The 24,727-nt window shown below is 40.0% G+C and overlaps 1 protein-coding gene across 1 annotated transcript; it reads right to left on the bottom strand.

The window, feature by feature from the left end:
• Positions 1-6,363: 6,363 nt before the first annotated feature.
• LOC121575908 (phosphatidylinositol 5-phosphate 4-kinase type-2 gamma-like) lies at positions 6,364-24,416 on the bottom strand. The gene is made up of 10 exons (XM_041889202.1): positions 24,000-24,416; positions 23,823-23,920; positions 21,446-21,542; positions 20,753-20,902; positions 20,090-20,236; positions 13,165-13,203; positions 12,901-13,014; positions 12,401-12,677; positions 7,255-7,358; positions 6,364-7,043 (listed from the first exon to the last, which is right to left on the bottom strand). The coding sequence occupies exons 1-10, from the start codon at positions 24,147-24,149 to the stop codon at positions 6,963-6,965; spliced, it is 1,257 nt and encodes a 418-aa protein (XP_041745136.1). The 5' UTR covers positions 24,150-24,416; the 3' UTR covers positions 6,364-6,962.
• Positions 24,417-24,727: the final 311 nt, after the last annotated feature.

The raw sequence follows: 24,727 nt of genomic DNA, 5'->3' as shown, positions 1-24,727 counted from the left end.
TTTAAGTGGGAGAACTTGCACAATTGGTGGCTGACTAAATACTTTTTTCCCCACTGTAGCTGCCTGTCCCTTTTAATAACAGGGCAACGGCACACATTTCAGCAAATAAATGCCTGTTTCCATTGGTGTAAAGTACTTAAGTAGTTTTGGGGGGTATTTGTACTTAACTATTTACATTTTGGACAACTTTTACATTACTCCACTACATTCCTAAAGAAAATAATTTACTTTTTACCCTGACACTCAAAAGTACTCGTTACATTTTGTGGTCCTCTGTAGCTCAGCTGGTAGAGCACGGCGCTTGTAACGCAAAGGTAGTGGGTTCGATCCCCGGGACCACCCATACACAAAAATGTATGCACGCATGACTGTAAGTCGCTTTGGATAAAAGCGTCTGCTAAATGGCATATTATTTTATTTTTATTATTTTGAATGCTTAGGACAGGAAAATGGTCCAATTCATGCACTTATCAAGAGAACATCCCTGGTCATCCCTACTGCCTCTGATTTGGCAGACTCACTAAACAAATGCTTCTTTTGTAAATTATGTTTGAGGGTTGGAGTGTGCCCCACGGCTATCTGTAAATAAATTAAAAATTAAAAAATCGTGCTGTCTGGTTTGCTTAACATAAGGAATTTGAAATTATTTATAGTTGTACTTTTGATACTTAAGTATATTTAAAACCAAATACTTTTACTCAAGTAGTATTTTACTGGGTGACTTTCACTTGAGTCATTTTCTATTAAAGTATCTTTACTTTTACCCAAGTTTGACAATTGGGTACTTTTTCCACCACTGCCTGTGAATTATTTGAGGCTACAATGAATTACCATGAATTGTTTGAGGTTTAATGTTTGATTTGTTACATGAAATAATTCAGTAATGACTCGAAGAAATGATGGCAATCATCTGTTTTTATCACCAGTAAGAAACTGCTAGCTATTGGTAGCTACTTGGTAGCCACAGACCCAGTCGCCCTCTAGTGGCAAAAGTAAGAACTGGCGAAAATGCATGTCAAAGTGGAGAATAATTAATCTGTCAAGGAAAACTTTTTATTTTTTTCTAGAGGCATACTAAGACAAAATAAACGTGACACAGTGTGTAAATGATAACACAGTGCAGGAAATGAAGAAATTGATTAATATGCTGGAAGTGAATACTGGAATTAAACAATTAACTATGCAAATGAGCAAAAGGTGTGTGCATTAAGGAAATATACGCCTGGCTCAAATAGAAGCCTGTCTCTAATAAGCGCCAGTTGTGTTCAGTGATTTAAGCAAATAAACGCCCCGGGCTATTAATTGAAGTTTTACGGTTGCTCATACAATTATATTTAGTTTTAGTCAATGACAATACATGTTGCAAAGTAAATACCTGCGTCATTGCATGCTAGTGCATAAAATCTCTAGATGTGTTCTTTTTGCATAGGAAACATCAAGCTGAAGGAGGGATACACAATTATGATAGCTAGTGACTGAGGATGAAAAACTCAGTGACCACTAAATGTCCTTGTATACCTATATTTACATCAAATGCACTTGATTTTTAAAATCAGTACCTTGTGAATTACAAGCCCATTCAATCTATTTTGGGGCATCTATAATAATCTTTATTTTTTATACTCAGCAGGTAGGGGCGTACTTCAAATTATTTGTCTTCATGAATGGTTTCATGTGAGCTTGGTTGCATCCCCCATCTTAAAATGTAAGAAGGCATTTGATATCACAAAGTATGCTGTATTTCCATTTCTCCTGCATTGTCATTTCTCATTTAGTTAGCCCTACCTCACCCCAGAAATACGAATCAGTTTACAGAGAAAATACATCGATGTATGTACAGTACCAGTCAAAAGCTTGGACACACCTACTCATTCCAGGGTTTTTCTTTATTTTTACTATTTCCTATATTGTAGAATAATAGTGAAGACGTCAAAACTATGAAATAACACATTTGGAATCATGTAGTAACCAAAAAAGTGTTAAACAAATCAAAATATATTTTATATTTGAGATTCTTCAAATAGCCACCCTTTGCCTTGATGACAGCTTTGCACACGCTTGGCATTCTCTCAACCAGCTTCATGAGGTAGTCACCTGGAATGCATTTCAATTAACAGGTGTGCCTTCTTAAAAGTTAATTTGTGGAATTTTTTTCCTTCTTAATGCGTTTGAGCCAATCAGTTGTGTTGTGACAAGGTAGGGGGGTATACAGAAGATAGCCCTATTTGGTAAAAGACCAAATCCATATTATGGCAAGAACAGCTCAAATAAGCAAAGGGAAACGACAGTCCATCATTACTTTAGGACATGAAGGTCAGTCAATCCGGAAAATCTCAAGAACTTTGAAAATGTCTTCAAGTGCAGTTGCAAAAACCATCAAGCGCTATGATGAAACTGGCTCTCATGAGGACCACCACAGGAATGGAAGACCCAGAGTTACCTCTGCTGCAGAGGATAAGTTCATTAGAGTTACCAGTCTCAGAAATTGTAGCCCAAATAAACGCTTCACAGAGTTCAAGTAACAGACACATCTCAACATCAACTGTTCAGACAGGACTGTGTGAATCAGGCCTTCATGGTTGAATTGCTTCAAAGAAAACACTACTAAAGGACACCAATATTAAGAAGAGACCTGCTTGGAAATGTTGTCCTTTGGTCTGTAGTCCAAATTGGTTCGCGCTTAGTGGGACTATCATTTGTTTTTCAACAGGACAATGACCAAACACACCTACAGGCTGTGTAAGGGCTATTTTACCAAGAAGGAGAGTGATGGAGTGCTGCATCAGATGACCTGCCCTCCACAATCCCCCGACCTCAATCCAATTGAGATGGTTTGGGATGAGTCGGACCGCAGAGTGAAGGAAAAGCAGCCAACAAGTGCTCAGCATATGTGGGAACTCCTTCAAGACTGTTGGAAAAGCATTCAAGGTGAAGCTGGTTGAGAGAATGCCAAGAGTGTGCAAAGCTGTCATCAAGGCAAAGGGTGGCTATTTGAAGAATCTCAAATATAAAATATATTTTGATTTGTTTAACACTTTTTTGTTTACTACATGATTCCATATGTTTTATTTAATTGATTTGATGTCTTCACTATTATTGTACAATGTAAAAATAAGAATGAGTAGGTGTCCACACTTTTGACTGGTAGTGTACAGTGGGGGAAAAAAGTATTTAGTCAGCCACCAATTGTGCAAGTTCTCCCACTTAAAAAGATGAGAGAGGCCTGTAATTTTCATCATAGGTACACGTCAACTATGACAGACAAAATGAGAAAAGAAAATCCAGAAAATCACATTGTAGGATTTTTTATGAATTTATTTGCAAATTATGGTGGAAAATAAGTATTTGGTCACCTACAAACAAGCAAGATTTCTGGCTCTCACAGACCTGTAACTTCTTCTTTAAGAGGCTCCTCTGTCCTCCACTCGTTACCTGTATTAATGGCACCTGTTTGAACTTGTTATCAGTATAAAAGACACCTTTCCACAACCTCAAACAGTCACACTCCAAACTCCACTATGGCCAAGACCAAAGAGCTGTCAAAGGACACCAGAAACAAAATTGTAGACCTGCACCAGGCTGGGAAGACTGAATCTGCAATAGGTAAGCAGCTTGGTTTGAAGAAATCAACTGTGGGAGCAATTATTAGGAAATGGAAGACATACAAGTTTGCTAGAGTGCATTTGGATGATCCAGAAAAGGATTGGGAGAATGTCATATGGTCAGATGAAACCAAAATATAACTTTTTGGTAAAAACTCAACTCGTCGTGTTTGGAGGACAAAGAATGCTGAGTTGCATCCAAAGAACACCATACCTACTGTGAAGCATGGGGGTGGAAACATCATGCTTTGGGGCTGTTTTTCAGCATGACAATGATCCCAAACACACCGCCCGGGTAACGAAGGAAGAAGCATTTCAAGGTCCTGGAGTGGCCTAGCCAGTCTCCAGATCTCAACCCCATAGAAAATCTTTGGAGGGAGTTGAAGGTCCGTGTTGCCCAGCGACAGCCCCAAAACATCACTGCTCTAGAGGAGATCTGCATGGAGGAATGGGCCAAAATACCAGCAACAGTGTGTGAAAACCTTGTGAAGACTTACAGAAAACGTTTGACCTGTGTCATTGCCAACAAAGGGTATATAACAAAGTATTGAGAAACGTTTGTTATTGACCAAATACTTATTTTCCACCATCATTTGCAAATAAATTCATTAAAAATCCTACAATGTGATTTTCTGGATTTTTTTTTCTCATTTTGTCTGTCATAGTTGACGTGTACCTATGATGAAGATTACAGGCCTCTCTCATCTTTTTAAGTGGGAGAACTTGCACAATTGGTGGCTGACTAAATACTTTTTTTCCCCACTGTATGTGTCTAACAGATCCATAGGTCTTCTCCAAAATGTCCTAGATGTCAATAAACAAATCATATGCAATAGTGACATTTTACACCAGTGCAGCAAGCTAGTGGACTCGGTTTCCATTGGACTAGCCTAGAGCTCGTTAGCTAGGTAGCTAATGCTGGCTAGTTAGCTAACGTTAGCATCACTAGCATGCTAACTTTAGCTAGCTAGCTAATGAAGATAAACCATAGTCATGGGTCCACAAAATCAAGCAAATGTTACTGAACTCATGACAAAACAATTTTGACATTGTAGTGGTTTTATTTTTTGCTTAGTGACATTGCGAATATAATCTTTTTGGCATTTAACTCTGATTTAACTAGCTATGTATCTAATCTGGTTTAGGCATGAGAAAATGAATGAGAGATACTGCGAGAATTTGCGCACTCATGGATATGGAGCCTCAGAAATAAAAGATCTGCACACGGATTAGGAGCCACTCCCAATATATTAAGATACAGTGGGGAAAAAAAGTATTTAGTCAGCCACCAATTGTGCAAGTTCTCCCACTTAAAAAGATGAGAGAGGCCTGTAATTTTCATCATAGGTACACGTCAACTATGACAGACAAAATGAGGAAAAAAATCCAGAAAATCACATTGTAAGGGTTTTTAATGAATTTATTTGCAAATTATGGTGGAAAATAAGTATTTGGTCAATAACAAAAGTTTCTCAATACTTTGTTATATACCCTTTGTTGGCAATGACACAGGTCAAACGTTTTCTGTAAGTCTTCACAAGATTTTCACACACTGTTGCTGGTATTTTGGCCCATTCCTCCATGCAGATCTCCTCTAGAGCAGTGATGTTTTGGGGCTGTCGCTGGGCAACACGGACCTTCAACTCCCTCCAAAGATTTTCTATGGGGTTGAGATCTGGAGACTGGCTAGGCCACTCCAGGACCTTGAAATGCTTCTTCCTTCGTTACCCGGGCGGTGTGTTTGGGATCATTGTCATGCTGAAAAACAGCCCCAAAGCATGATGTTTCCACCCCCATGCTTCACAGTAGGTATGGTGTTCTTTGGATGCAACTCAGCATTCTTTGTCTTCCAAACACGACGAGTTGAGTTTTTACCAAAAAGTACTATTTTTGTTTCATCTGACCATATGACATTCTCCCAATCCTCTTCTGGATCATTCAAATGCACTCTAGCAAACTTCAGACGGGCCTGGACATGTACTGGCTTAAGCAGGGGGACACGTCTGGCACTGCACGATTTGAGTCCCTGGCGGCGTAGTGTGTTACTGATGGTAGGCTTTGTTACTTTGGTCCCAGCTCTCTGCAGGTCATTCACTAGGTCCCCCCATGTGGTTCTGGGATTTTTGCTCACCGTTCTTGTGATCATTTTGACCCCACAGGGTGAGATTTTGCGTGGAGCCCCAGATCGAGGGAGATTATCAGTGGTCTTGTATGTCTTCCATTTCCTAATAATTGCTCCCACAGTTGATTTCTTCAAACCAAGCTGCTTACCTATTGCAGATTCAGTCTTCCCAGCCTGGTGCAGGTCTACAATTTTGTTTCTGGTGTCCTTTGACAGCTCTTTGATCTTGGCCATAGTGGAGTTTGGAGTGTGACTGTTTGAGGTTGTGGACAGGTGTCTTTTATACTGATAACAAGTTCAAACAGGTGCCATTAATACAGGTAACGAGTGGAGGACAGAGGAGCCTCTTAAAGAAGAAGTTACAGGTCTGTGAGAGCCAGAAATCTTGCTTGTTTGTAGGTGACCAAATACTTATTTTCCACCATAATTTGCAAATAAATTCATAAAAAATCCTACAATGTGTTTTTCTGGATTTTTTTTCCTCATTTTGTCTGTCATAGTTGACGTGTACCTATGATGAAAATTACAGGCCTCTCTCATCTTTTTAAGTGGGAGAACTTGCACAATTGGTGGCTGACTAAATACTTTTTTTCCCCACTGTACATCAGTGATTTGAAAAGAAATCAAGGCATTTCTTCACCTTGTTTTGACTTAAGGAAATCTAGGCAAAGAAGGACATCGATCAGTCTTTCTAAAATATCAGTCCAGTATGTGTCCACAAATTAACAGCCATTGCCACGGTCACTCTGTCCTTTTGTTCCTCCATCCAGTCGGAAAATCAGCTGGAAAAGCATGCCACAAAGACAATGCTCTCTCTTCCCATTGTCACGGAAGCCATTAAAACGCACTCGGTTGTCAGACTTCCACAGAGAATAGAACTCTGCCAGGTCTCCAAAATTCCAGAAAACCAGAACTCGAGGCATGTGACGATGATGTTTCTCTCGTGTGCCACAGGTAACAAAGCTAGTACCAAGAGTCTTTTTTAACTTCAATTAAATAAATAGCTCTTTTAAAAACAGTATATTTCTTAGTTAATATACTGTATATTTGCTCTGTAGTTATCTATATACAAAAACATCTACTTGAATTGATTCATGAAATCAAAAGGCAGATATAGTTAAATATTAGAATCAAATATACATACAGTATCTGTCGGATAATGAATTGTAACAACAAGGTAGTAAATGGGGAGTGTTTTCGTATTGAGTCGGCCATGGTTCTGTAGCTGTAGCTGTGTGCTAGACAAAGATCTTAGCAATGAACTCACGGAACCTCTTGGCATACTGCTCAGGGTGAACGGTGGAGATTTCTGCTCCAGACTAGGAATCACAAAAACACAACATATCAAACAAATACAGATATTGATAAACCAACAACAATAAGAACTTTAACTTTTCAGATAGTGAAGACATCTTGAAAACAAATAGATAAATGTGGGTATTTCCTAACCCCTAAAAGGTTCTAAAGTACAGTTCAGAATTTATACTCACAACTCTTTTGCACGCATGCACACATCAGTGTGTCACTCACCCCGTGTTTGACGGTCTTGGCAGCACGAGCGGCTTTCTTCTTGGTGTCATAGTGGGTCAGGACGTCAATCAGACCCATGAAGTACACTTCCCTCTGGGGTGCACCTACAGCAGCAAGACAGTGAGTAATAGGCTATCACACAGTGGATGGATGATCATCACTCCCCTACTGACTGTTAGGTATACATGTAGCTACTGTACTGTATACGGCTTAATACAGTACGAGACAAATCCTAACTGGATTTGGATGCACATGATACATTTTCACACAAATCTCTCATTGACACGTTGATGCAGTATCAAGTAAGTAAGTCATGGGTATCTCAGGTTAGGATTGTACCCATTGTGCCCACAAGTTCATTATTCATCATCACTGTGTCTAAGGGATAATCAACAAGAGGCTATGCGATCTATGGAAAATAATGAATGACGTGGAAGGAGCTGCATTCTTTTCCAAAGAACGCATGGAGCCACGAGTTGATTATCCCTTTTATACCATGGCTATAATTTAACACATTTGCCGCTAGAAATGTGTTCATTTGCCGGGTCATTTCTACAATGCGGTGCCATTTGGACCTCAAAACTTTAGGATTTTTTTTATTTTATTTTACCTTTTTGTTTTGTATTCTATCAGAAAAATGACATTTGACTTTCAGAAAAACATATTGGTCAAGCTCAGGCACTTACATTTTTGGGTGCATTTTCAAATTTGTTAGGCACATTATCCTGACAGGGTGGAACCCACAGTAACGTTGAGCCTAAATTAGCCATAGCTCTGTGAGTGAGCAAGTTTGAGCTAGCATAATGGTGAACACTTGAACAGGATCTTAACATCTCTATCAACATATTTTAACATTTAGATTTTTTTTTTATGTTCTCTATAATTTAGCCTAACAGGGTGGATATTTATTTGTATTTATTTAATTCAGTTAAGAACAAATTCTTATTTACAATGACGGCCTACCAAAAGGCAAAAGGCCTCCTGCGTGGACGGGGACAAAATATATATATACAGTGGGGAAAAAAAGTATTTAGTCAGCCACCAATTGTGCAAGTTCTCCCACTTAAAAAGATGAGAGAGGCCTGTAATTTTCATCATAGGTACACGTCAACTATGACAGACAAAATGAGGAAAAAAAATCCAGAAAATCACATTGTAGGGTTTTTAATGAATTTATTTGCAAATTATGGTGGAAAATAAGTATTTGGTCAATAACAAAAGTTTCTCAATACTTTGTTATATACCCTTTGTTGGCAATGACACAGGTCAAACGTTTTCTGTAAGTCTTCACAAGGTTTTCACACACTGTTGCTGGTATTTTGGCCCATTCCTCCATGCAGATCTCCTCTAGAGCAGTGATGTTTTGGGGCTGTCGCTGGGCAACACGGACTTTCAACTCCCTCCAAAGATTTTCTATGGGGTTGAGATCTGGAGACTCCAGGACCTTGAAATGCTTCTTACGAAGCCACTCCTTCGTTGCCCGGGCGGTGTGTTTGGGATCATTGTCATGCTGAAAGACCCAGCCACGTTTCATCTTCAATGCCCTTGCTGATGGAAGGAGGTTTTCACTCAAAATATCACGATACATGGCCCCATTCATTCTTTCCTTTACACGGATCAGTCGTCCTGGTCCCTTTGCAGAAAAACAGCCCCAAAGTATGATGTTTTCACTCCCATGCTTCACAGTAGGTATGGTGTTCTTTGGATGCAACTCAGCATTCTTTGTCCTCCAAACACAACGAGTTGAGTTTTTACCAAAAAGTTATATTTTGGTTTCATCTGACCATATGACATTCTCCCAATCCTCTTCTGGATGCACTCTAGCAAACTTCAGACGGGCCTGGACATGTACTGGCTTAAGCAGGGGGACACGTCTAGCACTGCAGGATTTGAGTCCCTGGCGGCGTAGTGTGTTACTGATGGTAGGCTTTGTTACTTTGGTCCCAGCTCTCTGCAGGTCATTCACTAGGTCCCCCGTGTGGTTCTGGGATTTTTGCTCACCGTTCTTGTGATCATTTTGACCCCACGGGGTGAGATCTTGCGTGGAGCCCCAGATCGAGGGAGATTATCAGTGGTCTTGTATGTCTTCCATTTCCTAATAATTGCTCCCACAGTTGATTTCTTCAAACCAAGCTGCTTACCTATTGCAGATTCAGTCTTCCCAGCCTGGTGCAGGTCTACAATTTTGTTTCTGGTGTCCTTTGACAGCTCTTTGGTCTTGGCCATAGTGGAGTTTGGAGTGTGACTGTTTGAGGTTGTGGAAAGGTGTCTTTTATACTGATAACAAGTTCAAACAGGTGCCATTAATACAGGTAACGAGTGGAGGACAGAGGAGCCTCTTAAAGAAGAAGTTACAGGTCTGTGAGAGCCAGACATCTTGCTTGTTTGTAGGTGACCAAATACTTATTTTCCACCATAATTTGCAAATAAATTCATTAAAAATCCTACAATGTGATTTTCTGGATTTTCTTTTCTCAATTTGTCTGTCATAGTTGACGTGTACCTATGATGAAAATTACAGGCCTCTCTCATCTTTTTAAGTGGGAGAACTTGCACAATTGGTGGCTGACTAAATACTTTTTTTCCCCACTGTATATAGGACAAAACACACATCACGACAAGAGACACATCACAACACTACATAAAGAGAGACCTAAGACAGCAACATAGCATGGCAGCAACACATGACAACTCAGCATGGTAGCAACACAACATGGCAACAGCACAACATGGTAGCAGTACAAAACATGGTACAAACATTATTGGGCACAGACAACAACAAAGGCAAGGTAGAGACAACAATCCATCACGCGAAGCAGCCACAACTGTCAGTAAGAGTGTCCATGATTGAGTCTTTGAATGAAGAGACGGAGATAAAACTGTCCAGTTTTAGTGTTTTTTTGCAGCTCGTTCCAGTCGTTAGGGACATAGACAACATAAAACATGGAAAAATAGATACAACTGAGTGTTTGTAGTTATATAGTTTTGCACCATAGCTTTCCCACCAAAGAAATTATGACACTTCCTGAATGTGGTGTCATTGTAGGAAGGGGATGTTTACTTAAATGGAGAATTACAACAAACTAACAGGGTGGAAAGTGATATCAGGGACACACAGAAAATCTTAAATAAAATAATAATAAATACAATATTCATGCAAAAAAACTATTGATGAAAGAGACTAACTAGGACTATAAAATAATGAAAGATTTTTTACATTTTATGATTTTATGGCTTATATTTCTTGTGGAAATTGATAAATAACACCTGGAGACATGGCAAAAACGCCTACATCCACTGACAAAAAGTGTTTAAAATACATAAAATTCCCTTTCAGGATCCGTATTTTGGTGTTTTTAAGGTAAAGGACACCTGACCTTATATTTAAAGCCTTTTGGAATCCACATTTTACACTAAATAAGAACTGATATTTCCTGGGGACAGAAAAGTAACTGCATATTAGGAATGACCCTGCCGCTAGAAATGTGTTCAACATCTACTGAAGTAGCTAGCAAGTTCACTAGATAGCGACAGTAGTTGCCTTAGTAACCAAACAAACAGACTTGCTAGTTTAGCTAACCGAACTATCAATCCTAGTTTTCTATTATGAAAATCTAATTCAACAAGGCCAATAATGTTTTCAATTCAACTTTTGCTTTCAAAAGCAGCTCAAACATAGAGCATTGAATTGTACCGAACTAATATACCGTGTGTTATATAAGTGATAATGCCTGAGAAGCCGGTGTTTGGAGGATATATTGGCATAGGTTTTATAAGCCCGAGACGAAGTCGGCAAACCGTGCCAATATATCCTCCAAACACCGGCTTCGAGTGCATTATCACTTTTATACAACGGGTTACCAACATATTCAAATAATGATTGACATATTTATTCATACTATTTCATCCTTCCACAAGATATAGTCCCGACACAAATCTAGGGTTGCTACCCAAGCCGGCTGGTCGTTCGTTCTATCGGTTCGGTTGGCAGAGACGCGACCCAGTCGTTCAGTCTTTTTGTTCTGTATCTATGGACGTGACCCAGTCATACGTTGTAAATGTTCCATTGCCATACTGGATTGCAACGTTCTTATCCCTTGCTTGCTAGCTAGCCAACTACGGCTAACTTACAGTCACGTCAAACAGTGCAGCCAGAATAACAACAGTAGGTGCATTTGCATAAGCTGTTTTCTAGTGACATTTATTTAGATACAGCCATAAGAATGAGCTAATGAGGTGCGACTTCACCTGGCATAGAAAATGTACTCTCTCGTCAGGACACTGTTATTCAGAGGAGCTAGCCAACTACATAGCTAACACAATCACTTCAAACTGAAGCTGGAAAGACTGCAAACTAGCTGCACTTCGTTTCGTTTTACCTTTTTTCAACTGACCTTTCTTTGTATATATACATAAAAATAATGCCAGCTGATCCATGATTTCGGCTGGCTGAGAAACGGTGCCTGCCTGTCTGTCTGTCTTGTCCCGACTCCCGACACATTCATTACTATGGGATGGCTGGAGATCGAACTTGAATATTGAAACAATGTTGCAAATGTCGGAGAGACAGACAGCAAGGTTTATACAAATGTCTGCTGTTGAAAACTAAATGTTAGTCTAAAAGAAATGTGAGATAATGTCTAGATGCTTTTTATAATGATTATCAAGTTTATAAATTGTCTGGCTGGGCTGATGAGACAGAGTAAACTGGCATTTTAACGTCATAGATTTAGCCGGTGTAACTCGTGGAATAGACACCGGCTAGAATGAGATTAACCAATCAGCATTCGGGATTAGATCCATCCATTGTAGGAAAGGAAATAATTCACGCTCTAGAATGCCCTTCAAGCCAATCAGAAATGAGTATTCAACAATGCCATGGTATAAGTCAATGTATCCAAAAGTTAGATCATCAATGACCATACAAAACATCCAAGACATCAAAAAAGAAACCATCCTCTTTGAATCATTGTTCTGTTCAGCTACAATATTCACTTGTTGGGACTCAGAATTAAATAGAACACAGAAACTAAATAGAACACTAGAAAGGAAATTGTCATCCTAGAAATATGCCTATATATCTGTCATCTTGGTCGGGAAAACTTTAATTCTAGAAGTGAATTGTAGGATCTCTATGGGGACTCACCCACAGCACTCTGAATGGCGTAGACGTCTACATAAGGGTCAAACTCCCCGGGCCCCAGGGGTTTAAAGGAGTTCATGTAGCCAGCAATGCCCTCAGGGGAGGTGCCATAGGAGCCCACAGCAGGAACAGCGGCAGGAGTCAGGCTGTTCTCCTCCTCCTCGTCCTCCGCATCATAATCATCATACGACTCCTCCTCCATCTCCTCCTCCTCCGCCCGGCCCACATCGTGGATCCCCAGCAGCAGGCTGTAGTCCATGATCCTCAGACGCACCAGGAACTGGAGAGAGAAAGAGAGAGAGAGACAGAGGGAGACAGACACACACACACAGAAGAAAAGACAAACAGTACAGATAGCCACTTACAAAAGATCAGTCACATTTGTCTGTACATCTTTCCTCCCTCTCAACACACACTGGGGCATCCCTCCCAGCCAGCCACTCTGTACTGATGCATATTGTATTACTGTGCAACTGATGCTGTGCCATGTCTCTGACACTCACCTCCACGTCTCTGTTGAGCTTGTCCATGATCCTCTCCTTCTCCTCCTCACTCACATAAACCTTCTGCATGTTATTCCTGAAGTCCACATCTTTGTACGTGGGCAACTCTTTCTCCTGAAAACACAATGAGAAAGAGGGGAGGGAGAAAGTCAATAAGAGAACCAATTTAGATCTACATGGTGCCAGCTTTTTGTTGATAAAGTCAAAATATCCCACAAATCACTCTTGAAAAGAAATAATTTAGAGATTTTGCTATGATCTTACCTTTTCCTTTAAACTTGCTTCACGGGACACCAGGGACCCCTGATAAAATAACAAATTCTGTTTAAAAACCTGCCTGTTACGAATGTTACTGCCGAGGGCATTGTAGGACTATTGTCCAGCGTGTGTTACTTATTTACATCTGGCTGGCGCCGCAAAGACTGGCTCTCCCTCTCAAGTGAGAGATTTAGAATCACCTCCAGCTCGTGGCTCTAGCAAATCAGACTCTCCCCATGCGTGTCACACTCTGTCCATACACTTATCTCACATTCTCTGATTGGTCAGATGCTCCTTGCTAACCCTGTACTGGTCAGACAGTTCCGTTGCACGCTCTGGTAAGGGTATAAATACGTCCTGGACCCGGCCAGTGTTATTCCAGTGTGAGATCGTGAGGGAGTTACAGTGCCTTCAGAAAGTCACACCCCTCAACTTTTTCCACATGTTATTGTGTTCAAAGTGGGACAAAATTTTATTTAATTGTCATTTGTTGTTAACGATTTACACAAAATAATCTGTAATGTCAAAGTGGAATAAAAATTCTAACATTTGTAAAACATTTATGAAAAATAAAACACTAATATAATAGTTAGATAAGTACTCAACCCCCTGAAATCAATCAATACATGTTAAAATCACCTTTGGCAGCCATTACAGCTGTAAGTCTCTTAAGAGCTTTCCACACCTGGATTGTCGACGTTTGGCCTCCTGTAGCTCAGTTGGTAGAACATGGCACTTGCAACACCAGGGTTGTGGGTTCGATTCCCACGGGGGGCAAGTATGAAAAATGTATGCACTCACTAACTGTAAGTCGCTCTGGATAAGAGCGTCTGCTAAATGACTAAAATGTTTGCCCATTATTTAATTTTTTTAATGTTCAAGCAGATTTAAGTCAAAACTGTAACTTGGCTACTCAGGAACATTCACTGTTTTCTTGATAAGCAACTCCACTGTAGAATTTGGCCTTGTGTTTTAGCTTATTGTCCTGCTGAAAGGTGAATTAATCTCCCAATGTCTGGTGGAAGGCAGACTGAACCAGGTTTTCCTCTAGGATTTTGCCTGTGCTCCATTCTGTTCCTTTTCTATGCTGAAAAACTCCCCAGTCCTTAACAATTACAAGCATACCCATAACATGCAGCCACCACTATGCTTGAAAATATGGAGAGTGGATTTGCCCCAAATATAACAATTTGTATTCAGGACAAAAAGTTAATTGCTTTGCCACAGTCTTTGCAGTATTACTTTAGTGCCTTGTTGCAAACAGGATGCATGTTTTGGAATATTTGTATTCTGTACAAGCTTCCTTCTTTTCACTCTGTCAATTAGGTTAGTATTGTGGAGTAACTACAATGTTGTTGATCCATTGTCAGATTTCTCCTATCACAGCCATTAAACTCAAACTGTTTTAAAGTCACCTTTGGCCTCATGGTGAAATCCCTGAGTGGTTTCCTTCCTGTCTGGCAACTCAGTTAGGAAGGACGCCTTTGTAGTGACTGGGTGTATTGATACACCATCCAAAGTTTGACTAATAACTTCACCATGCCGAAAAGGATATTCAATGTCTGCTTTTTTACCCATCTACCAATGGGTGCACTTCTTTGTGAGGCATTGGAAAACTTCCCTGGTCTTTGTGGTTGAATCTGTGTTTAAAATTCACTGCTCCACTGAGGGACCTTAAAGATAATTGTATGCGTGGGGGAAAGAGATGAGGTAGTCATTAAAAAATCATGTTAAACACTATTATTGCACACAGAGTGAGTCCATTGAATTGAATTTATTTAGGGTAACAGACATATACAACAAAATGTACAATGTGGACCCAGAGGATATCACTTGAAAGTATTAATTAAAACGCTTGTTTCCAAAATGGTCCTCGATGGTAAAAACACTAACACATAATGATTAAAAGGCAAGACAAAATTACAAACAACCATAAATACATTCATTTATATTGACATCCTAAAAAAGGGCACTATTCACTGCACTTTTCCCTAACCTTAAAAATCAGCCATTTTAATTTCACATTAAAACAATCTATTCATTGCACATCATCCCTATCATTCAAATAAATACACCTGACCAGCAGTAGGGGGCAGTGGAGTGGTTTCTCTTACTTAGACAACCTTGTCCAAATGAAAACCTTTACCTGCTTTTTAAAGCTATTTCTACTTTTTCTTTGCTTGATCTCCAAGGGGAGGCTATTCCATAGACAAATGCCGGTATAGAAAAATGTGCTCCTTGCAATACTGTTTACTCTTGGGATTTTACAAGACATAACACTAGCTCTAGTATTGTAACTGTGTTGGTTAAAGACCATATCAATGTGGTTTTTCATATAACCTGGGGCACGATCATTTAAGATGTCAAACATATGATTAAGTTTAAGTTGGTCCATTCTGGACTCCAAAGGCAACAAGCCCACCTCCCGGAACTCCTGTACCCCTATGTGGGTCCTAGGGGGACATTCAGCATATACCTGATAACATTATTTTGCATGACCTGCATTCTCTTTTTCAGCTTTTTTGATAGCCCACTTTACCAAGCAGAGCAGGCATAATCAAAATGACACTGAATCAAGGTTGAGACAAGCAGTTTCTTAACTTTGATGTTAAAATATCTAGTGTTATGATATAAACATTTCAATTTGTTCGCCATTTTAGAAATAATTTTAGCAGCAATCAAGTCTCCATTAAGGGATTGATCTACGGACACACTAAGATAAGTTACACTTGTTTTAGATTCAATCTCCTTGCCTGCACAGTTTACCTTTATCTTGTCAGCCCTAAGCAATCTACGTTTTGTTCCAAACAAAATCGATTCAGTTTTTCCCAAATGTAGCAACAATGTTGTCAGTCAACCAATCTCTAACAAAATGCAATTCCTTACTCAGGGTCTCCTCTATGTAAAATGTATCCTTCCCTGATGCCAGTATGGCTGAGTCTTCAGCATAAAGCAGGAGTTTGCACTTTACTGTATCTGGCATATCATTAACATATATACGATTAACCTAAATTTGATCCCTGCGGTACTCCACAGGATATTTATTTGGCCTCTGACAGAACATCACCAACATTACATACTTGTGTTCTGTTGGTCAGATAAGACCTAAACCAATTCACTGCTAAATCATTTAGACCCATGCATTTCAGTTTCATCAGGAGAATATCATGGTCCACAGTGTCAAAAGCTGTCTGCAAGTCTAACATGACCATACCTGTATAGTTCCCCTTCTCACTTTCCTTCTTGATGTGGTCAAAAAAGGTGGATATGGCAAGTATCAGTGGAATGAGCTGTTCTAAAGCCAGATTGGAGTTCATAAAGAAGTTTGTGCTGGAGAAGGTATCCCTCAAGCTTATTAAAAACGAATCTCTCAACAACTTTGGATAAGGTGCTGAGGATCAACACAGGCCTGTAGTTTCCCACATTTGTTTTACTGCTCTTCTTGTGGAGCGGAACCACCCGGGCTGTTTTGAGATCATTGGGAAATGTACCACTACTAAGGTTTACAATATGCATTATCATTTTAGCAGTGACACAAGCACTATTCTTTATGAATCTTGCAGGAAGGTTATCCGGCCCAGTTGCTTTGTTTGTGGTCATTAAGCATAGTAGATTGGAAACTTTATCCTCTGTTACCATGCACAGCTCAAACAAATAATTTGTGATACCTTTGCTATGGTAAATGTTCGTAATGAAAGACTGGCCATAGTGTCCAGAGCAGGTCGGTAACTTCTTAACCAGAGATGAGGCTATAGTGGTAAAAAATTTGTTCAAATAATTTGCAACCTTTGCCTGGTCATATCATAACACATCCTCAATATCCAGGCCAATACTACAGGAATATTACCTTATGGGGAGTTTTTGAGCCAATGTCCTTTAAAATGTTCCACAGTTTACGAGGCTGATGTAAGTTGTCATTAACAGCGTCTATGTAATGTTGGGATTTGGCCTTATCCATTTTGTTTCTTGCCTGATTTCTACAGTTAATATAACCATCATCATTTTGTTGTAGATTTGTCGTTCTGAATTTGGCCTGGTAGCAATCCCTGTTCCATTTCCCTGACCGCTGTTTGATTCGATTTTGTTTAAATTGGAGCCAGAGATTCGAGTGCAGACAGAAACAGATCTTTAAAAATATACCAAGCTTGATCAACATCATCACAGTTTAGTACATGAGACCAATCCAAAATTCCAAGTACTTCTACAAAATGTTCCTTTGAGTATTATTTCATAGACCGTACGTTCATGTAGTCATTACCTGGCTCAAGTAGCATTTTGATTTCTTACGGGTACAGTAGGTTACCATATGATCACTAAAACCAATATTTAAGACTCCTGACTGACAGACGTTCTCTTGGTCTGATACAATAATCAAATCCAAAGTTGATTTACTGTCAATACACACCCGGGTTGGCTCAACAATCAGTTGTTTTAGTCCAAATAACTGATTAAAGTTATACATGGCATTTACTGGGTGATAACTGCACATTTGTATTAAAATCGCCAAGCAGAATACATTCCCTATCAGAAAATACATTGTGATCACAGCAATTCGATTCAAGTAAATCATATAAATTATTCTGCTTAGGAGGCCGATAGCACACACCAACAAGAATAGGATGACATTTAGGAAGAAGTATATCTACCCATGCAGCTTCAAGACCATCCATTTTCAGATCCAAACTAGGGTTAAAATGCACATAATTCCTAGTAAAAACACACACGCCACCACCGTTTCGGTCAATTCTATGAATGCTATAACCTGGTAGCTCAACCTCGTTGTCCTCAATTGACCCATCGAGCCATGTCTCAGTCGCAGCAACTACTGCAGCCCGTGTGTTAGAAGCAATGAGTTTTAATTCCTCTAATTTCGGCAGCAGGCTCCGTGCGTTCACATGGATGAAGTTAAGTCCTCTCCGCTTGAAACAGTCAAACATGTTATTTTCTGTGCCCACTGCTGATACATCGACTATCTCATCTAGATTGCACTCATCATCCCTGCTTGTGTCCATCATCCCAATGTTCGGCACCATATTTAAACAGCATATATTGCAAACAAGCGAAATGTTATTTTGAAACTTTACAGCTTCATCATATGACAAGGGTTGGATAGCTCCACACTTTATGTGAACAAACAAATCACAAATGTCGCAAGCCACCGCTTTTTAATTCTTCCTTATGGTCTTACCGCAGTTTGGGCATAGCTTTTTAGCTTGCTTTGTGGTGTTTGTTTCAGGACAGGGGTGTACATCGCCACAGAGTAGCAGACTGAAAATAACAAGCAGCTTGTTGGGGTTGACACCGGTCTCAGCTGCGCTGCGGCGTTTCCTGTGTACATTCGCAGAGCGGCTCAGCTGTTCCCGTAGGAAAGGTGATATCAGGTGCCGGTAAATTTGTTCATGGCCGAAGTTCACACTATAAAAGTGAAGAATTCCATCCACGTCTTTCGGTGTAGGTGGAATGTTTGAATTGTAGAATAAATCAGAAACGCCAAAGCAAAGCTTCTGCCTAGAGCCATAATCCTGTTCAGAGCTCTGTCAAAATTTGTGCACTATAAAAGGGAATAGTGTGCCATTTGTGACAATATTATGTGACTTGTTATGCACATTTTTACCCCTGAACTTATTTAGGCTTGCCATAACAAAGGGGTTGAATACTTATTGACTCAAGACATTTCAGCTTTTCATTTTTAATTAATTTGTAAAAATTTCTAAAAACATAATTCCACTGACATTATGGGCTATTGTGTGTAGGCCAGTGACCAAAAAAAATCGCTATGTAATACATTTTCTATTCAGGCTGTAACACAACCAAATGTGGAAAAAGTCAAGGGGTGTGATTACATTCTGAAGGCTCTGTATGGGATGCCTAAACAAGGTAAGTTGTTCTTATCGTTGTTATCGTTGCAGTTTGTGCTGAAGTAGCTGTGTTCCTCCTTGTTATTTTTGTTGTTGTTGGTATTATCTGCAATTAGTAGTGGCTATTTACTGTTTCCTATTTACTATCTATTTGATACTTGTAAAAGTCCTTTGGTTACATTGTATTACTGTGTAATACTAGGTGAAAAATCTGTCGATGTGCCCTTTAGCAAGGCACTTAACCCTAATTGCTCCTGTAAGTCGCTCTGGATAAGAGCGTCTGCTAAATGACATAAGTGTAAATGTAATAGCATTCACCATCTACTGGTCGATTAGTCTTTGTTGTTGTGCATTACTGTGTAATAGCCTACTATATCTATTATCATATACAGTTCTTAGCTCTAGTTGCTATTGCTCATCATTGCAGTGTATTATCATATACCATCCTTCATATTGTGGTATTTCAGTTCTATGCCATTACACTGTTGAAGCTCATTCATACCCATTTGTTACTCTGCTATAGTCATTGTAGCCTATATGTTTATATTCATTATTCCTTTCTATGTACCTTTCAGAACCATCCCCATGTACCTATGTTCCAGTGTGTGTAAATGAAGTTTCCCTGTGTTTGTCTGTAACTTTGTGAGGCTGCCTTATTCTCCTCTAACGGGGCAGAGAGCCAGGTTGCTTTCCTTCACTGCCAGTAATTACATCTATGGTGGAACTGAGCAAAACTACTGTGAACAGAATGGGTAATGGCACCAATGTTCCCTCTAGTGGTCTGTCTGTGTGAGAGCATAATCACAATATAACCACATCATTGTAAGTAGACAAACTTTATCCTGAGCCCAAACCACTAACATACCTCATATCCACAACATGGAACATCCTAGAACAGTGATGAGTGATCTGAATATATGGGCTAAATGTTGTTACGTAATATAGTTGAAAAACTAAATGTGGTTGCACTCAAAATAACCTAAAAAAGATATACTGAAAAAGTGTATAGGACTTTCTTTGTGTCTACTGCTGATGCAAAAAGGTCTTTATAAAATAATGTGATTGATCGATACCTTGAGGTCGTACTTCCTGTGAACGTTGAGCCTGTGGCTGAACATGTTCCTCATAACGATGAGGTAGGTGTCCTCACTCTCCACGGTCACCCGGTACATGGCCAGAAACTGAGGCAGCAGCGTGCTGCCGTGACACGTCACTATGTACTGGTGGAGAGGGAGAACCAGGGATGATGTGGGTGAGGTGTTCAAGAGCTTATTGCCGTTATTTTGCTGGGCCGTTATTTAATTTAAGTGTGATGCTGCATCTTTATAGGAGATTACTGTACAGGATGTGCAGGCTATTGTTCCAGCCCAGCACTAAAACACATGATTGAAATAATCACTAATTGAATCAGCTGTATAGCATGCTAGCAGATACCCATAGAACTCCAGTCATTGCGCTAATGCTAGTTAGCATTGGCTCGCAAAACTACATCCAACTTTCTTCATACTGGACACAGAGACATAAAAATGGTATCCACGAGTTTATCTGACTCTGGGGAAGTAGATAAAGGGCCTCATTGTCAAAATCCCGAAGTATCCCTTTAATGCTGAGTTCGAACAAAAGCTTAAACATCCATCTCCAGAGTCTCCAGGACCAGCTTTGCACTCTCACTGTTGCACAGTTGTGCACTAAAGGGAATAGGGTGCCAGATGGGAATAGGGTGCCAGTGTTGTTACCTGGTGATATTCAGACAGGATGTTGTGCATGTCCTCCACTTCCTCACTGGAGATCTGTTTGAGTTTCAGGGTGCGGTCGTATGATGTCAGCAGCAGCCCCACTCCTTGGCCATCCCCGTCCTTCACTGGAGGGCTGCGGGCCAGAGAAACCTGTGAATCAGAGAGGATAAGAGAAGTGCAACAGCCACCAATAATACCTACAAACTTTTCCTTTGTTTTTGTTATGGAAAACATTTACATCTCTGTACATAAAGGGATGATTAACCACAAAATCTAACTTTGACAGATGTTTTCATGACTGAAACGTAAATTAATGTGGAGTAAATGTTTTTCTAACACACCATCAAAACAGATGGTAGATGCATCTCTTAGAAGAAAATGGGGATATGACTGATTAAACGGGCATCGGCCCATTAAATTTCCATCACCTTTAAATGGCAACTCTCCCCCAAATCACACGAGCCCCTATTACATGCCACATAACCTGTGACAATGAAAGTGAACAGACACCATTATGTGAGAACATGCAGTGAACACAGACCTTACCTACCAACTGATCCATGCAAATATTATGCCAACCTCATGCAAATTTTAAACTGCCGCATTCAAACCTACTCCCTTTCTAGTAGGCCGTCAAAGCCACAGAGTTTATAAAGACTCACCATGTTGGTGTGTGTGTGTGGGTATTCATACCTGATAATCCAGATCCTCGATTCCAAAGCGCTCTCGGAGATTGCGGAACACCTGTGGACAATACTCTTTGAACTTGAAATGTCCTGGAAGATTCTCTCTGTAGAGGAACAAATAAGAGATCAAAAGTGTAACTATTGATCATGTTTATTACAGCTTTATAATATTTTTTTTTATGTTTGGGATTACTGATCTAACAAATAGAATGAATGGGGATGCCTCTTCTACTCATTCTAATTCTATGGGTTTTATAAGGTTAGGCCTATATGAATTCAACATTCACAAACATTAGGACTATATTTCTACATCTTCTCGACAAACATGAGAAACACCAGAACCAGACTTCAACTTAATGACCTGACACACTACTGGTATTAACCCTGAGGACATGGATATCATTTGGCCTCTTTTCTGTGTGTTGTTTTGGGGCGGCAGGTAGCTTAGTGGTTAAGAGCGTTGTGCCTGTAACCGAAAGGTTGCTGGTTCTAATCCCCGAGCCGACTAGGTGAAAAATCTGTCGATGTGCCCTTGACCCTAATTGCTCGTGTAAATCGCTCTGGATAAGAGCGTCTGCTAAATGACTAAAATCTCAAATCTAATCTCCCTCTCTCTTTCCCTCTCCTCTCCCTTCTTGAGGCAGGAATTTCACACTTCATTGTTCAGAAATGGAACACCATGCTTCTAATCACTCTCCCAGGTGCTTTCAGCTGTGTACTACCACTTAGGGAGGAAAGCAGAGAACATACTAAATACAGGGATCAGAATGAGCAACTTGTACAACTGAGCGCAATAACTGATTAATATTGTGAATAATGTATTGAAGAATAATCTGAGGACAAACTCAAATAAATTATATTGTTGCAACTGCCATTGTGCAATAACCATTTTGGTTGAGTAGGTTTTGCAGTCCAAGGGCTACTGTAAAAATAGCATTGCAATATTAATTGGATTAATAATAGTGGAAGGCATTTCTGAGGACATCTGATTGATATTATGATATCTGAACCACTATGCCTATCATTCCAAAATTATTTCAAAGGGCTTTCTTATTCTTGTGCAAATTAAAAAGAATCCAAACAAAGTAACGTGGGAGCAATCCTTCACCATGGCCTGAATTCCTGACCAGATTAAAGGATTGGAAAAACTACTAAATCTCATTGAGGTTTATATAGTTTACGGTCTCTGCTAGGAAACATGCAGGACCCCACTGTACAATAACAACACAATCTCTGGCCTTCGAGAAATACAAGAAGAAATACAGATTTAAAAAAAAAAGATTTATCCCTGTCACTTATCTGTGTGTGTGTGTGTGTGTGTCACACACACACACACACACACACACACACACACACACACACACACACACACACGTTCTCTCTGTGTCCGATGCCTTTCACATTCCTTTCAGTGGACATGTCATCGTGAGTCTAATTGCGCTGTCTACTTAGCCATTGAGCATCATAGTGTTTGTGTGAGCTGAGCTGCACCCAGAGGTTAAACAATCCCTGCTATGGTCCACACACAGGACATTTCTTTCTCTTTTAGAATAGTAGGAGCACTTTACTGTAAATCCTCCTTCTTACAAAACCTGCAAGGCTGCAAAGCTCTCAACAATGCTTAAGGTCAGTGTTTCCCACAAACACTCCCTCTCACATCTCTGCACAGAATGCAGCTTCATAGGTAGTGTTCACCTTTGAAATTCAGATAAACATAGACAAACCTATCTTCTAATATGCAATTATTGCATGAACAGAAAATTGGTTTGTGGCAGAGCTCAGGGCCGGTTCCAGGCATAAGCAACATAAGCAGTCCGGGGGTCCTCGGATATATATTGTTTTTTTTAGGAACTCAGTCGGGGTAGTAGAATAATAAATGTTGTGCATCAACAGTTTTTCTCTTGTTATGTCAGTCACTGACAGTCACTCAATTAGCCATGTCAGCAAACCATTTTTAGACTGGTAGTTAGTCTAACTAGCTATCAAAACTTGTAGTAATTATGATGGAATACCGACCGGGCACGCAGCGCATGTGCCCAGAGGCCCTGAGTTCCATAGATTTTGTTAGTCATTCTCACTCAGATATCATATTAACATGGCACAAGTCCTTACAAAATGTGTAGAATTGCAGGAAATTAGCTTTGAAACTGCAAAAATGTATCTCCACACCATGGCAGAATGGGTGTTTAGAGCCACCAAAAGGCTAGAGCCGGCCCTGGCAGAGATTGTGTGCCAAATTTGGAACAATTGAGTCAACAAGGGGATTTATAATCAGATGACATGGTTAACTCTCCACTTGAGCAAGGATCAATATATCTATTTTTTTACGGAGCTGGTTTAACAAACAGAGATTGTGCTGTACGTAGTCTAGTATAGTAGCCTACTTGTTGAAGAGATGGTTGTTGACTTTGATCTTGGTATTGGCTTTGAAGTCATCAGGAAGCAGCATGACGGGGACAGGCACCTGGACCAGGTCATTAATCTGCAGACAGTGGATACACTGTTAGAACACACACACAATAATAATAACATCAACAAAAACATTGATTTAATCGACGTACCGAGTGATTGACTCCCCACATAAGGACGCTTAGAACAGGGTCACTGGCTCGGAACACCTCCACTTTCTGCTGTACAAAATGTTTCTTCTTTGTCTTCGTTTTGGGAGCCAGGATACTCAAAGGGCTCGAGGTGGCACCCGGAGAAGCCATTGCGGCGTTAAAGTACAGTAAACAATAATCTGAGTTGGTTGCAATGCAGAGGGGAAAAATCGTTCTATATTTTGTTTACATGAATTCACCTTGGTGCACGGGTTTGCCGCTGTAAAGTTTGGTGTTGTTATTCGGTCCCAAGTTTATGACGCTGCTACAACAAACTCCTTAAATGAATCCCTGGTATAATAATTTCACTTTGCCTTCTTAAGTGACTCTGTTGACCTAATAGTCGCCGAAAAACAACCTCAGATTACATTAAAGACACTCGCCATCATCTGGCATAAACTCCCCAGTGTCCAGCCGACAGGTGTGCGAGGAGTTGTGTCCTCGCGCGCTCCGCCCAACAAATGAAGCAACATTAACCCTCCCTTTGTCCTAGGGTCAAAATGACCCGCCACTGTGTTGAACCAACTTTATTTAATTTTTATATTTTTTGGATCATTTGTGAGAAGGAGGCAGTGATACGTTCTTTAAAGTCTCACTGCCTCCTTCTCACAAATGATCCCAAAAATATAAGAATTAAATAAAGTTGGTTCAACACAGTGGCGGGTCATTTTGACCCTAGGACAACGGGA

Source organism: Coregonus clupeaformis, chromosome 10, assembly GCF_020615455.1.
Source record: "Coregonus clupeaformis isolate EN_2021a chromosome 10, ASM2061545v1, whole genome shotgun sequence".
Classification (NCBI taxonomy): Eukaryota; Metazoa; Chordata; class Actinopteri; order Salmoniformes; family Salmonidae; genus Coregonus; species Coregonus clupeaformis.
The sequence above is the reverse complement of the archived record's forward strand: the minus strand, read 5'-3'. Positions and strand labels throughout refer to the sequence as shown.

Excerpts from the sequence above, each read along its gene's own strand:
- LOC121575908 (XM_041889202.1), bottom strand. The coding sequence starts at position 24,149 with ATGGCTTCTCCGGGTGCCACCTCGAGCCCTTTGAGTATCCTGGCTCCC. Across the intron at positions 20,237-20,752 it reads TCCTGTCTGAATATCACCAG|TACATAGTGACGTGTCACGG; the intron begins GTAACAACACTG and ends CCTCTCCACCAG. Across the intron at positions 7,359-12,400 it reads CGCCATTCAGAGTGCTGTGG|GTGCACCCCAGAGGGAAGTG; the intron begins GTGAGTCCCCAT and ends TTGCTGCTGTAG.